Source organism: Typopeltis vanoorti, chromosome 3 (assembly GCF_054136105.1).
Source record: "Typopeltis vanoorti isolate ZY-2024b chromosome 3, IOZ_Tvanoo_1.0, whole genome shotgun sequence".
Lineage (NCBI taxonomy): Eukaryota > Metazoa > Arthropoda > Arachnida > Uropygi > Thelyphonidae > Typopeltis > Typopeltis vanoorti.
The window spans coordinates 83464907-83480479 of record NC_143551.1 but is presented as its reverse complement, the minus strand read 5'-3'; the positions used below and the strand labels follow the sequence as shown (position 1 = coordinate 83480479).

Sequence of the window (15573 nt, the reverse complement as noted above, 5' to 3'; positions counted from 1 at the left end):
CCTGTGAGGATGATTTCTGTTATTCAGTCTGAGCAGGTGTTTGGATCAGAAGAACTGAAGCAGTAGTCAGACTGCAGGAAGGAGGAATAGAAATCACAGAGGTCCTTTCAGTAAGTACCCTTGTGGTGCCAAAGGACAAGAGACTGTGAACTGGTGGGTGAAGGTAGTTCAGAAGCAAAAGACTTGTATGAGGTTGTGGTCTGAGTTACCAAGAGGATTACCAACAACCACAGTATACCCGGAAGGGGAGCTTGTTAGGAAGAGGTCAAGTGTGTTTGAAATTGAAAGGGATTGTCAGGTATTCTGGTTGAAAGACCGATAATCTGAGATAAGTCATTGCCAATGGCAAACACCTTAACATCCTTGCCTGGTTGATCGGTGAAACTGGAGGAGAGCCAACATAATTTGTGAACACTGAAGTTCCCATTACACAGTTATTTCTGCCTTTGTGGCACAGATTTGTTTAGGCCACAGATGTTGGTGAAGTAAATGTGGAAACTTTTTTTCTTTGGTAAGAATTAATGTTGGTGGATTGTTTGATTGAATTTTTTGTTGTTTTTTTATTATTTTGCTTGGATTTTTTTTTTTTTTTTTTTTTTGCTTTTTATGAGTTTTTTGAACTATTATTATCAACAGACCTCCATGGATTCTAGTAACAAGGCTTATACGTTGGTCATACATAACTGGTAATTAGCTTATGGAATTAACACATATAAAGGATATTAATTAAAGGCAACTTTAATGAATAACTTCAATATTTCTGCAACGTCACGTTGCCATCTTCAGGAACATAAAAATATGGTATGTGCACGCAGGCACTAAAAAAAGCAAATGAGGAAGAAGGCAAGAAACTAATATTGTTCCTAAAGTCCAAATGGTGCCCTCTGGTGGGCTAATTGGGTTGTCATGGCTGTTGGGCTGAAGTTCTCATAATGTAAGTCTCCCAAATTTGGGGTAGTTTCATGCACCCAACTTTATTGAGGTTTGGAATGTTTTTTAGAACTGCTGATGATTCCTTGAATAATCTTTCGTACTTGAACTTACTGCGGTGTATTATTTTAGTTTTCTTCCAACGAATTATATGGCGGGTATCTAAGGCATGGTCTGCCAGCCCAGAGTGGCTGTACTGGTGGAACTGGATGTAGTTTTTTGTGTTCTGAAATCCTGATATTTGCTGTCCTGCCTGTTTGGCCAAAGTGGATGAGATACCCACCATAGAATTCGTTGGAAGAAAACTAAAATAATACACTGCAGCAAATTCAAGTACGAAAGATTATTCAAGGAATCATCAGCAGCTCAAAAAAATGTTTCAAACCTCAATAAATTTGGGTGCATGAAACTACCCCTGGATGTAGTTTTTTGTGTTCTGAAATCCTGATATTTGCTGTCCTGCCTGTTTGGCCAAAGTAGATGAGATACCCACCATAGAATGCGTTGGAAGAAAACTAAAATAATACACCGCAGCAAGTTCAAGTACGAAAGATTATTCAAGGAATCATCAGCAGCTCTAAAAAACGTTCCAAACCTCAATAAATTTGGGTGCATGAAACTACCCCAAATTTGGGAGACTTACATTATGAGAACTTCAGCTCAACGGCCACGCCAAAGGGCACCATTAGGACTTTAGGAACAATATTAGTTTCTTGCTTTCTTCCTCATTTGCTTTTGTTAGTGCCTGCATGCACATACCATATTTTTATGTTCCTGAAGGTGGCAACATGACGTTGCCAAAATATTGAAGTCATTCATTAAAGTTGCCTTTAATTAATATCCTTTATATGCGTTGTTAATTCCGTAAGCTAATTACCAGTTATAGACCTCCATGGAGTCAAGGGACTCATTGTGGGATGTATAATAACTAATTAAAAAAAAACCAAAGAATTACTTTTGTGGGAGAATTTTTGTGATCTGCAGTTAAATCTTATTTCTTTAGGTTGTGGTCCATTGTATTTGATGTGGAAGAGATGAGGAGAAAGTGGGGCATGCAGTGAGAGGTGACAGATCAGCAAGCAATACTGCCCACAGAGAGGGAACTCAATCTCCTATCCATATATGGCCTCAACAGTTCCCACTACAGCCACAGTACCTGGTCTCCCTCTAGTCATGAACTGGTAAAATACATGCCTACAGGATTTGACACTAGCTGATCGGGAAGCCTCCAGATTCGTTACTAATTGGTTCAGTCCTGTGCACCATCCAGCAACCAGCTGCATGTGGGAAGAGTGGGGGTGATAGAAACTGGAACCCTTGCTCTAGCGAACAAACATGGCTGCAGCCACTTCAAGTCTCTAATAAGTAAGATGGTAGTATTTCACCAGGACATCTACCAACTAGAGATCTAGTTGGAGGAAACTCCAACTAGAGAAGGTATACTTTTGTGGTGGCAATGCTCGCTAAAGCCCTATTTGTAGAAACAGGCTATACCACTGGAAGATGGGAAAGACTTGACTGCGAGAGGCTATATATTGTGCATTCGGCAGCCCTCTAGTAGCCCTATGTAGAGTTATGTTTGATGCCAAATATTTAAAACCAAATCCCACCCCCCTTTTTTTTTATAACGCTCTGCATGGATTTTTCTCTTTTGTAACTTTGCTCACCCTGCAGATTCAAATTCCATGGTGGATATGGATGTTTATGATTACCTTTAGATGAGAGATGAATTTTATTGCCCACTATAAGACCTAACCCTGCTTGCTGGAGGTCTGAATTGACTAGAAAAGTTCCATGTTTAGTCTCTAGAGCAAAGTTTTCAGATTATATCAAAAATGAAAAATAAAAGGTATAAAAAAATGTAATAAATAATTCCCAAGCCCACCCATGGTACTAATGTACTACAGGCTTTACAACCTTTTGTAGGCAAAAATCACACAAAAAAAAGTAAAAATTATTTAATTGTTAAATGACTTATCTCACTATTATCTTACACTTATCTCACATCACAAAATTATTGTGATGACATGACCCATGAAAATCTTTATAATATAATTTAAAAGAATTAATGCACTGCCATGTATATGCTATTTCACTAACAAGCAAGCAAGGCTTGTGAAAATCAAATAACAGGATTTACAAAACAATACTGAATATTAACAACGAACACTTGTTCAGCAGTTTGATTGACTGCTGCCAAATTGAATAAAAAAGTCTAAACATTAATTTTGAATAAATATTCTTGTAATTGTTCAAATTATAAGAATGTGAACAGAATCATTACCATTAATTTGGCTGTAGCCATGAAAATATTTTCATGGCTACAGCCAAATGTGGACAAAAATTTATTGTCAGCATACTAATACATTATACTACACAAAAAATGTGTTATAAATTTTAGAAATTAAATTGCAATATGTTTTTGGCAAAAGTTACAAATTTCCTAAGGATGTTAGGAAGTTAAGGAATTAATGTATAGTGCTTACAGAAAACTATGTGGAGAGACATTTCAGCATGGAATATGTCCATCCTGAACTGCAATGCAGCTCTCAATATTGTACCATGCTTAGCACCAAATGATTCAGAAGTTCTTGAGGCAAACTGGTCCACTCCAACTTCAAAGTTGGAGTGGACCAGTTTGCCTTGAATCCCCCCCCCCCTCCAGAAAACAAACACAGCCTTGTTTGTTTTCTGGAGGGGGGGGGATTCAAGAAGCAATGCATCTCCCTATTGCATCTTAAATGCATTCTGTAGGGCTGAGAGGAGTATGCTGGTCATCGATTTGATAATATCCTTGATCTCCAGAAGTATTACCACTGCTTGTGTATGATGTGGCATTGTCATCCATAAAAATGAATTCTTCACCTACAGCACTACGGAATAATCAAATATGATGCTGAAGAACTTTTGCAATATCGTTCACCAGTCATAGTCCTTTATTTAGCATTGTAGCTCGGTGCCTCCTTTAAGCATAATGCCTCCCCAGATCGTGGCCTGCTGTATTATTATTAAGAGAGACCTTCAGTCAGTTAAGGACTCAATGAAAGAGGCCACATACTACATGCACCAGCTATCATACTTATTGAATTCATTCACAATAATTGCACATACCACATCCAATGGCAATCTATTCCAATCATGCACCACCCTATGAGAGAAAAATATAGCTCTCACTTTCTTCTTAGCAGCATTCATTTTCAACTTCCAAGGATGCTCTCTTGTCTTTTCCCCACTCTCAATAAAATGAAAAATTCCATCAATTGAAATTCAGTATGACCCTTTCAGAAGTTTGTAAGTCTCAATCATATCACCCCCTCTTTATCCTGTTTGCTAGTGCCTGCAGTCTACAAATTCTTGATCTGTCTTCAATAATCATTATTCCACAATCCTGATATCATTTTTAATGCTCTCCTTTGCACTCTCTCTCTCTCTCCACTGTATCAGAATTACAGTGGAAACCAGATCAGACCTGTGCACAATAGTCAAAGTGAGGTCTTATCAAGGCCTTGTAAAGAGACAAAATGACATTGTTATCTTTACATGTTAAAGTTCCAGCATTGCAATTATTTTTTGAGTTGTATTTGCAATCTTTGCTACATGGCCCCCGAACTTCACCATTATGTCAACTATCCCTTTCAAGAACATTCTCACAATTGTAAGCAGTACTACTTTTATGGCAGACAAATGTCATCTAGAATCAGAGGAAAGACCAAAACAACTCATCTGTAACAAGTAAATTAGTCCACTGGTGTCTTGTCCAATTTTTATGGATATAATACCACTGAAAAACATGCTCTACGATGAGCTGTGAATAAAGGGACAAAGACTAAGGCCTCTGAAGCATATAGGCCTACTTATTGCAGACATCTTGCCACAGTTTGTCGAGATATCTGCATAGCTGTGCTTGAATAGAGCAGACTTGCAAGATGACCTGCCATGGTGTATCAATTACGTTTTGCTGTTATAACCAAAAATTTGCTAAGCCCTTAGCAAATGTCTGGAACACATTCCATTGGTTTGAAATGCTGCCCAGAGCCCAGATACAACGCTATGTGAAATTCCACTCTCTGGCAATATCAGTAATTCTGTAGCCTTCAGCTTTCCAATAATTCTTCCCTATGTGAAATCATCTAGATCAGGGGTTGGCAAAAGTGGTCAATATCGACCCCTGGGGTCAATGTGGCTATCCAAGGGATCGATAAATGACTAGGAGTCAAAAGGGGGGGGTTAAATTTTTAATGTTCTTTATAAATTTTAAGTATTTTCTTTAAATATCTCTTATTGAGAAGCAGTAATAAAGTAAAAGGGTGAAGGAATTATTATTTTTACATTGAGAAATTTATTATTGATAAATATAAATTATTATTGATAATTAATAAATGAATCATTTATTCAACATGATGGGGGTCAATGAAGGATCAAGGATTCCATGAAGGGGTCAATGGTCTGAAAAGTTTGCCAACTCCTAATCTAGATGATGTCTTTGAGACATTACAAGACATCCAAGTTTACAACTTTATTCCTTCATGAAAAGAGCTTCCTTCAAATACAATTTGATTAGTGCAGCCTTTTGGCTTTTATCCTGTTGAGTGCTACCACATGACCTCTTTGCATGCAATTCAAAATTTTGAATGTGTATCTGCTTTCTAATTAAAATCATACAAACTGCCACAAACTGAATTGTCTGCATTTGTGGTTGTAATCTTCAGAAATAGCGTTCGTCCTTAAGTTTTGGACACCAGTGTGTGAAGCAGCTAAGGATGAGAGAAAGGCAAGTTGATTATGTTTATCAATAAATACATAATTTCTTGGCGAGGTTTTTTGTTTCTGAAGGAAAAAATTCAAGATTCCAGGAGAAACTGCATCCATATATGAAATGGATTAACTTTCAATTAAAAAGTAAAAGTCTTGATAACTGTTCCTTGCATTTCAGGTGGGATTCAAATCCAAGGGCTTTTCATCTAAAGACATGCTGTTCTTCAGAATGCACTATGGTGGAACCTGCCAGTTTGGATCTATCATATTGAAGGAATCTGATGGAGCTTTTATTGTTCACCTAATTTTATAATCACTGTGCATGACCAGTAAAAGTAGGCATCTTACGTTAACAATGCAATCTATTTCTACCAAACAAAGCTAGTTATAATTAAATAATAATGGATTCAGTGATTAAACTGCTTTACTGTCACTGATATTTCATTCCACCACTTTCTTCTAAACATGAAAAACTTGAGCTGCTAGTCAATCAATACACAGTTCAACTTCGAAATTGTCAACTGAACTTCTCATCCTCCTTCTGTTTCATTCCATGTATTCTGTTCTCTGGAAGCATTCTCTATACCATTTCCCCTAAGGAATACAATCATCCAATATGGAAATCAATGGATTCCTACTTTCTCCCCCCACCCCCATACACAGCACTTCTGTGTTAGAGATTTTATGACCTGTTTTGTGGTGTATGCAAGTAACAAAAACAAATAGACAATATAAAATTTTTATCTACATAAGGTTTTTGTCTTAAGATTGTGTGTGTATATATACTGTGAATGGCAGGTTTAGTGAGATCTGAAAACATTCTGGTTAATTTTTATTTATCTTATGTAATTTTTTTTTATATATCTGGGAATTTTATAGTGCTGATAATCTTTCTAATAAGTTTTTAATAATATTCTAAGATGATCTCCTCAATGGAGCTTATTTTTCCTCAAACACTTCACATGGATTTAAATAAACCAGATGGCACCATTAACTCTCTGGAACAGTTTCTTAAAATATGTAGTTATAGGTGTCCTTGTCTTATTCCCATTCATATTAATATATTCTATACCTCCTGCTCTCCCACTTCTAATTCCTCTTCATTATTTCATCTTCAGTCATGTTCAAGTCATGCATGTAATCACTCTCACTGGTACAAAATAGCTTAATGAAATGCTTGTTAAATACTGCTATTACTATCACCATTATATTGTTCAAGTGGTTACTTTGCAACCATTTCAATCAACAAACTTTATCCTCCCATAACAATTTTTTCTTCTACATACTGGCCACTGAATTAGAAACCTTTATGTAGATATAAATGTCACTTATGCAGTATATATGCAAAATACTGGGTGATGTGCATCACCACTTGTTCTAGGTAACTATTTAAGAATACTGCTGGTCAGTAATCATCAATAGTGTTGATCACAATGGAAAAACAAAAGGATCTTTTGGAATTCAATAAAGGGCTAATTGTGGCTGTGCCCATCTGGCCACAATTTTGAAAACAGAAGAGCTGATTGGTTTCATAAAATGCGAGATATTCCACGTGTTTAATCAGTGGAAAAATAACCCACATAAGAGCTGTAACTGTGGTCCTTAGACAGTCTACCAGAAATGAGATAGCAGTCGTCTGAGAAGGCTTGTACAGACAAGCAGAACAGGAAGACCCATATCTCACCGTGTGCAGGGAATTGAAGAAGATCAGTATTGGCAGTCCCATGCCTATATGAAACAAATGATCTTTGCGAAGAACCAGAAAGTCTAAAAGGTGGTGTTATGGTGCGAGCATGGTCTGCTGGTACAGAATGGATTCCCTGATACTGCTGGATGATCAGGTGTACTCCAAGGAATATCTGAATATTGTTGCCAATCAAGTCCATCCTGCAATGTTGACTTTTTATCCAGTGGGTGACAGTTGTGTCTGTCCACTGTGCAAGAACTGTTCATCACTGGTTCAGTGAGCATTACTGCAACTTCCACCATCTTCCCTGGTCACTACAAAGTCCAGATCTGTTAAACCCATTGAGAATGTATGGCACATGTTAGAAAAACAGATCTGTGCAAAATCCTCTTCGTCAAATCTGAACCAGTTAAGGGACTGTCTGGTAATGCCCAGTATTGTAGATGCAATCCAACACCTTTTTGAATCTATGCCAAACTGCTATGTGCTGTAATTAGGGCTAAAGGAGGTCCAACATGGTATACAATAATTTTCTAAATAATAAATAAAATGTAATAAATAATTCAATACGTTTCTGATTCAGTGGCAGGTATGTGTACTTGCTACAAGGATTCTAAATTTGAATGACTTGTACTGTGGTCTCCTTTTCCTTAACCAACATATCTCTTTGTAGCCTATTTCTTTATACTCCTTGTATAACTGATTACTGCCTCAGAGTGCCTTCTTCTTTGCTTCATTGCTTGCCTAATTCCATCATTCATCCATTTTACACTTTCCTTAATTATCCTTTGGTATAAATTCTGACATTGCCACTGTTGAACATCTCTTGACTATCCCCTCATGCAGCATGATCTTGTTATTCAATTCCTCATCCTATGCTACTCTTCAAGTTTCTTATAATCACTCATCCTATTGATGACATAGTGCCACCAATATCACACTAGTCATTTTATTGTATCACATGAAATGATAACATTTCCCAATACAATATTATTTTTCACTCTTCTTAACTTCCTTATATACAACCACCTCCTCATTAAAATAATTTGTTTCTACTACCACCATTACTAAGTCCTCCCACTCATGGATTCCTCAAATTTAGAGTTGTCAGTATTCTAGTATTCTAACAAGAATTAAAAGACAAAAGAAAAGAAAGTATAATATAACTCAGTATTAAGCAACTACTTCTTCTTCCTCTTTATAGTATTTTTATCCCGGTTGATGTAGGGTCTGCTATGATTATGCAACTGTGGGAAACCCCAACCGACTTGTTGCAGAGTCTGCCATTGGGAGAGTGGGAGGGAACAATTTTTATGACTGTAGATGCATGTGTTCACAGGGGCCAGTTTGTCTGTTGTGGAGGACGAAAATCCTGAGTTTCCGGGTGAAAAAAAACCCTACCTCCATATGAGACATGCTAATTCACCTTTAGTCAAAAGAGACCAGATAAAGTGCCTCACATTTTGGATGGGAATCAGACCCAGGTCTTTCTGAGCAAAGGGCTAAATCTATACCGACTGAGCTATGGAGGCTCTAGTTTTCTTTTCCAGAAAGAGAATCCTATTCCACTGAATAGGATTCTCTTTCTGGAAAAATAGGATAATTTTCTTCAAATTTTAGGGAAGAGAGAGAGAGATGTGTTAATTTAATATCACATATACAGACAAGCCTAGACATGCTCCTTAGAATCATAATTTTTGTAGACTATTTGATAGTAGATTTTGCTGATATTCAAATTATGAATAGCAGCACATACACTATAATCAATTTCTAAAAATAAATAAATCACTTACTATTGGCTCCTTGGATGCCTAGTATATCTTGTGACTGAATGATTATACCATCGGATGATTTCTCGACAATAATCAAACCAGGTAAAAAATGTGACTTGGCCTGTTTAAGATAATATTTTTTTATATAATTTGGTATATATATTAAATGAGTAAAATTAATTTGTTAAATACTCTTTTCTTTCCATTCCATAATATAACAGTCTCTATAATATGAATCAGGAGTTGTCAAACTACAGCTATATGTGGCATGAGAGCTAAGAATGGTTTTTAAATGAATTTTGTGAAGGAATCATGAAACTCTTGTTTCAGTATACATAGAACTAATGTCATACAGCCATGCCCATCACTGGCATATGTTGTACTCTCATCACTGCACAGCGCCACTGATGCCACTTGGTGCAAACTTGACAATGTTTCGATTATCAAGGATTACTTAGGTGCACGTGATACGTGCACCTAAGAAATTGTGTGCCAGTATTCACCGACCTAAGTTTAGGTCGGTGAATATTGGCACACATTTGTATCAATATTTACCAATCATCTGTGTTAAAAGATATTTTTAAAGATGAAATACACACATTCTCATTATGGATCAGCCTTATCTGATTGAGCATTTGCAATTGATTTTGATGACTGGAATGCCAAATTTGAATCCATTAAGCTTAATTATGCTTACTAAATAACTTAAGGAAATTACAACGTACAAGAGAATATACATTAAATTAAACTTTAATATATTTCCAATATTTCAGCAACATCATGTTGCCATCTTCAAAGGAACTTACAATAAAGACATGTGCACACAGGCACTAAACACAGTAAATGAAAACAAAGCAAGGAAGCTGTGATTTTCCTAAAAGTCCTGATTGTGCCCCCCTAATGGGCTATGTAGGTATTCTTGGCCGTTGGGCTGAAAGTCTCCTAGTGTAAGCCTCCCAAATTTGGGGCAGTCTCATGCAACCAAATTTGTTGAGGTTTGGCATGTTTCTTAGGGCTGAGGCTGATTCCATGAATAGTGTTTCAAATTTGAACTTGCTACGGTGTATTATAGTGGCTTTCTTCCACCGTATTTTGTGGCGTGTATCCAGAACATGGTCTGCAAGAGCAGAGTGGCTGTACTGGTGAAACTGGATGTAGTCCTTGTGTTCTGAAATTCTGATATTCGCTGTCCTGCCTGTTTGGCCAAAGTAGAACAACTTACAGCTGCAAGGGACCTGGTATACACCAGGTAGGTCTTGGGGAAGGGGGGGTCTTTAGTGGAGCGGATACAGCTATTTAGGTGCTTCAAGGAGAGCTTTCCAGCACGTTAAATCATGAGCTTTGGTCAGTTTTATATGACATCTTGTGCACTGCAGCGGATAAAGAATTCGAGAAAATAGGAGGTCGATATATCAAGAAATTAAAAAAGAACTCGACCTCCGAACCAAAACTTCCAACTAACACGGTAGTCAACCTTTCTTCAGTTACTCTGAAGCCTGAAGCACTCTTGTTACGGACCTTAAAGAAAATTGCCATCCCTTATTCGCTCCACTAAAGACCACTCCCCCTAGACCTACCTGGTGTATACCAGGTCCCTTGCAGCTGTAAGTTGTCCTACTTTGGCCAAACAGGCAGGACAGCGAATATCAGAATTTCAGAACACAAGGACTACATCCAGTTTCACCAGTACAGCCACTCTGCTCTTGCAGACATTGCTCTGGATACACGCCACAGAATACGGTGGAAGAAAGCCACTATAATACACCGTAGCAAATTCAAATTTGAAACACTATTCATGGAATCAGCCTCAGCCCTAAGAAACATACCAAACCTCAACAAATTTGGTTGCATAAGACTACCCCAAATTTGGGAGGCTTACATCAGGAGACCTTCAGCCTAACAGCCAAGAATACCTACATAGCCCACTAGAGGGCACCATCAGGACTTTTAGGAAAACCATAGCGTCCTTGCTTTGTTCTCATTTACTGTGTTTAGTGCCTGCGTGCACGTGTCTTTATTGTAAGTGCCTTTGAAGATGGCAACGTGATATTGCTGAAATATTGGAAATATATTAAAGTTTAATTTAATGTATATTCTATTGTACGTTGTAATTTCCTTAAATTATTTAGTAAGCATGTACAACCAACGTTTAAGCCTGCTACAAGAATTAGCCTAATTATGTCTCATAAAAAAAAAGTGTTCCATACTTCTCATAATCTCCCAAAAAAGCTGTTTGTACACAATATTATTCTGTATTTTATTAATAAACTTGTGTAAGTTTTGTTTTCTATCATACATATAAGTACATGATAGCCTTGATTATGCCTCTTGGCCTGTGAAACCTATGACATTTACTATCTGGCCCTTCTCAGAAAAAAAGTTTGTTAACCCATGATGTAAACTAAAACTGCTGTTAAAATTTGTCAACAGACACGAGTGCTAAAAGTTTATGACAAAATCATTTTCCTTTCTTGCTCTCAGTAAGACACTAAAAAAAAAAAAAAAAAAAAAACCTGTCCATGATTTTTATCAAGAATTTGAAAAAAAATCATTTAAAATTTCAAATTAAGTCATTCATTTATGCTATTTGCATATATATGATAAGCAAATATTATAGATGATATCTGAGAGTGTTGCTGCTTTAATCCTTTGATTGGTAAGTTTTAAAAATACATATCTCACCCACATAAAGTGAGTTCTTTATGTTTTCTATCATAGACTCCCAGAAAAAAGGTTTTATGTGACTAAATGAACCTGAAGTTTCAAAAGTAACTGAAATTAATCCAGATACATAACTGTTTACCAAAATTGGCATTGTTAGTAATGGGTGGATTTAGCAGTAATCTTTTATTTATTTACTTTTTTTTTTACACATGCCATCAATAATCAAAAGCTGATTGGCAGCATCTAGAAGAAGCTACTGTGATTAGAATGCATTGGAAAATTGTTAAAAAAAAAAAACTGGCAATATTGGTTTGAATTGTATTAGACATAGTCTATGCTTGGTTTTAATTAGAATTAGTTAGTTTTGTTCAAAGTTTTTTTTTTTTTTGTACAGTATGGTACACAGCATTGATGTAAACTAAAACAATGGTACTCAAGACACCACTGTTCAAAGAATTCAACATGAGGACCTTGTGCAGTGTAGTGTTTGTGAAATTTATTCTTTACCAAAACTGAACAGATTTTGGTTTCAAATTAAGAGTAGTGAGAGAGAGTGTGCAAGAAGTATTTTGAAAGTGAGTGGCAGAAGTTCAAATTGAGTAGAAAGAGTGAGAGTGAAACAGTAGCCATAACTGGGAATAGGTACAAAAAAATGTGAGTGACAGAGATAGACAATAGGAATGAGATACAGGACAGGACAATACAGGATAACACACTTACATGGAGGTCCTCTTCACAGGACAAACTAAGGATTTGACCAAATGCAGAAACGTCTAGGGAGTGGTGTAGCTGAGGGGGGGGGGGTGCAAGAAAAGGGAGAATTTTGTATGGTAATTCATGACAGGAGGAGTGTCTGATATGAGTGTAACTAAATCATACTTCCTGGGTGCAAAGATTAATAATATCAGTGAAGTTATTAAGGATGCAGAAAGGCCAAGTGAAGGAGTTGATTGCTTTGGCAGGAGCAAATGATCTGCAGGGAGACAAGTAGGGTATGAAGGAAAGTAAAAGAGTTACTGAAAAGAGAAAAGTGAAAGAGTAAAGATAGTGAGTCTACTGCCATGGTATGATAGAAGTGAACTGAGAACAAGGGTCATGGTTGTGAATGAGTCAGTGCATAGGAGGAATAATGTGGAGTGAGTTTGCTAGATGAAGGGACTTTATGTAGATGGTTTGCAAATGAATGGACTGAGTGTTTGCAGTGTGAAAAAAGTGCTGTTGAATGGAGCAAGATTAGAGATGCAAAATCAGGGAAACTAGACTTATTTGGGGGAACAGTTGAGGGAACATGCAGATACCAATTAGGAAACTGAGTGTAAGAATGAATAAAAAATGCTTACGATAGTACTCGTGGTATACTTAACATAAAGCATCAGGACTTCAGGCCTACTGCACTCTGTGCCAGAAGCATTTGGAACAAGGGAGAGTAGTTACTATGTGTTAAGGCTTAAGCTGGGAGGACATTATGTAGGAGGTTTATCAGACATTATGTAGGAGGTCTAATGGAATATTCACAGCACTAGGAAAGGATTAAAAACTAATTTGAATGCTTCCAATATTTTGTCTCAGTCACTGAGACATCTTCAGGGATTACAAATAATTCTTGTAACATACACACAAAGACAACACAATACTAAATGGTTCATTTAATATTGTATTTGTAAAGGAATCATTTAGTGTTGTGCTTTATCCAACTTTAGCTTATCCAACACGTCTCCATTGAGGGAGACGTGGTGGATAAAGCTATGGTCTACCTGGTGTGATTACTTACTATTTCTATTGAAAACTTTCATCAGGGGAAGCCTGAAGAGTGCAAGATTGCACAATTTATTATTTGGTGAGCAATTTTATATAGATAACACAATAATAATGAACATTTTTCTAAGTTTTGCAGTAGCATAGGTCATCAGAGGGAGCCTGTTGATAGGCATTCAGTCATAATCCCACGAATGGTAGCTTCATGCCACTGGTCACTTGACCAAGCACATGTATCATGTATCAAGTGTCCGAACCTGCAGTTCCTCTTGTACTGAGCAGGATTACTATCACAACGACTAGTCATCAGTAGGATAAAACTAACCTGTCACCTTTAATATCAGGTTATCTTCTCTTGGTCTTCTATAATATCAGGTCAGACTCTCTCTTGGCAATGTGCCCCTGTCTTGCATTAAGGACCAAAAGGTGTTCAAGTCCTTAATGACCCGTGGTACATGAACCTAAAGTCGTTCAAGTTCATGCAGTTACCATAGTATGACTATCAGCCATACTCGCCAGCACAAGACAATACCTATTACTGACGAGTATGGCTAATAGTCATACTGTGGTAACTTCATGAACAACTTTAGGTTCATGAACCATGGAGCATTAAGGACTGAATGTCTTTAGGTCTTTAATGCAAGAAAGGAGTACATTGCCAAGAGAGTCTGACCAGATAATAAAGATGACAAAGAGAGTATAATGTGATATTAAAGACAACAGGTTAGTTTTATCCTACTGGTGACTAGTCGTTGCGATAGTAATCCTGCTCAGTACGAGAGGAACAGAAGGTTCGGACACGTGGTCGAGTGACCAGTGGTGCGAAGCTACCGCAACAAGGCCAGGCATATCTCTTCGGGATCCTCTATGGTCACCAGGACCTTAGTATAACAAAAGTAGTCACCAGGAATTACTTATATTTATTATTATCCTGCAATATCTTTATAAATTTCTCACCAAAAAAAGAAATTGTGCAATCTTTCACTCATCAGGCTTCCCCCTGATGATTATTTTCAATAGAAATAATAGGTAATCTCGCCAGCTAGACCAGAGCTCCATCCAACATGTCAATCTCAAATGAGAGTCATGTTTACTCCTGCCAATTACCCACAATCTTGATTGATATTCTTTCACTTAAACATTCAGATCACTGGGCAGAAATCACATTGGCAGCAACATCTCTCAAAGGTAATCAGTGTACATATACTTGCTGCTGGTATGTGGTAAGTCGTACACATAGATGTGTATGACTCTTTTTTCCGCCAACATTGGAAAGAATGGATTCAAAAAGATGGAAAGTTGTTTTGCACCTTATGATACTGCTTAGCTTTAGGAGTAGGCCCCTGATCCAGACTGTGTCATAAGCTGATGTTAGGTCAATGAAAGTGGTTCCGAATTTAAGTTTCTTCTGGAAGCCTGCTTCAAACTGTGTTGTCAGGGCCAGGACCTGGTCACAGCAACTTCTTTTCGGCCTGAAGCCAGCTTGTTCAATCAGGAGTGCTCTTTCGATGAGTGGTGAAATTCTTTTAAGGAGAATTCTTTCAAAGAGCTTAAAGGTGGAGCAAAGCAAGGAGGATAGGTCATAGATTTTTGACATCATTTGGATCTTTTCCTGGTTCGGGCACAGCAATTATTTTGGCTTCCCACCACAGATTTGGTAGTTTTCCAGTCATTATAATTTTTGAGAAAAGGATGGCCAGCCATGTTTAGCATTGTTGACCAAGATGTTTTAGAAACTTGGGGAGGATACCATCCACTCCTGCAGCCTTGCAATTCTTGGTGAGTTTTACGGCTACCTGAGATACTGGGTGTACAAGTTAGGAAGCTCAGGACCCCCATCTTCAGGATTTGTCTGATGGAAGACTGCACAGTAATTTTCCTGATAGAGCTGGGACATATCTTTAAGGTTTTTCAATAAATTATTAGCCATTTGATCAGGAGTTATCTCTGTTTTTTGTGTTGTTGGTTCTGCCCCACCTAATTTTCTCAGAAGTGAATAGCTTTTCTGGC

The 15573-nt window shown here is 37.3% G+C and overlaps 1 protein-coding gene across 1 annotated transcript in view; it reads right to left on the bottom strand.

The window, feature by feature from the left end:
• LOC150108335 (complex I assembly factor ACAD9, mitochondrial-like) overlaps positions 1–15573 on the bottom strand; it is a 387096-nt gene that overhangs the window by 260189 nt on the left and 111334 nt on the right. Inside the window, exon 7 of the mRNA XM_090415744.1 lies at positions 9166–9265. Within this exon, the coding sequence (XP_090271870.1) occupies positions 9166–9265 (100 nt within the window). The remainder of the gene's footprint in view (positions 1–9165; positions 9266–15573) is intronic.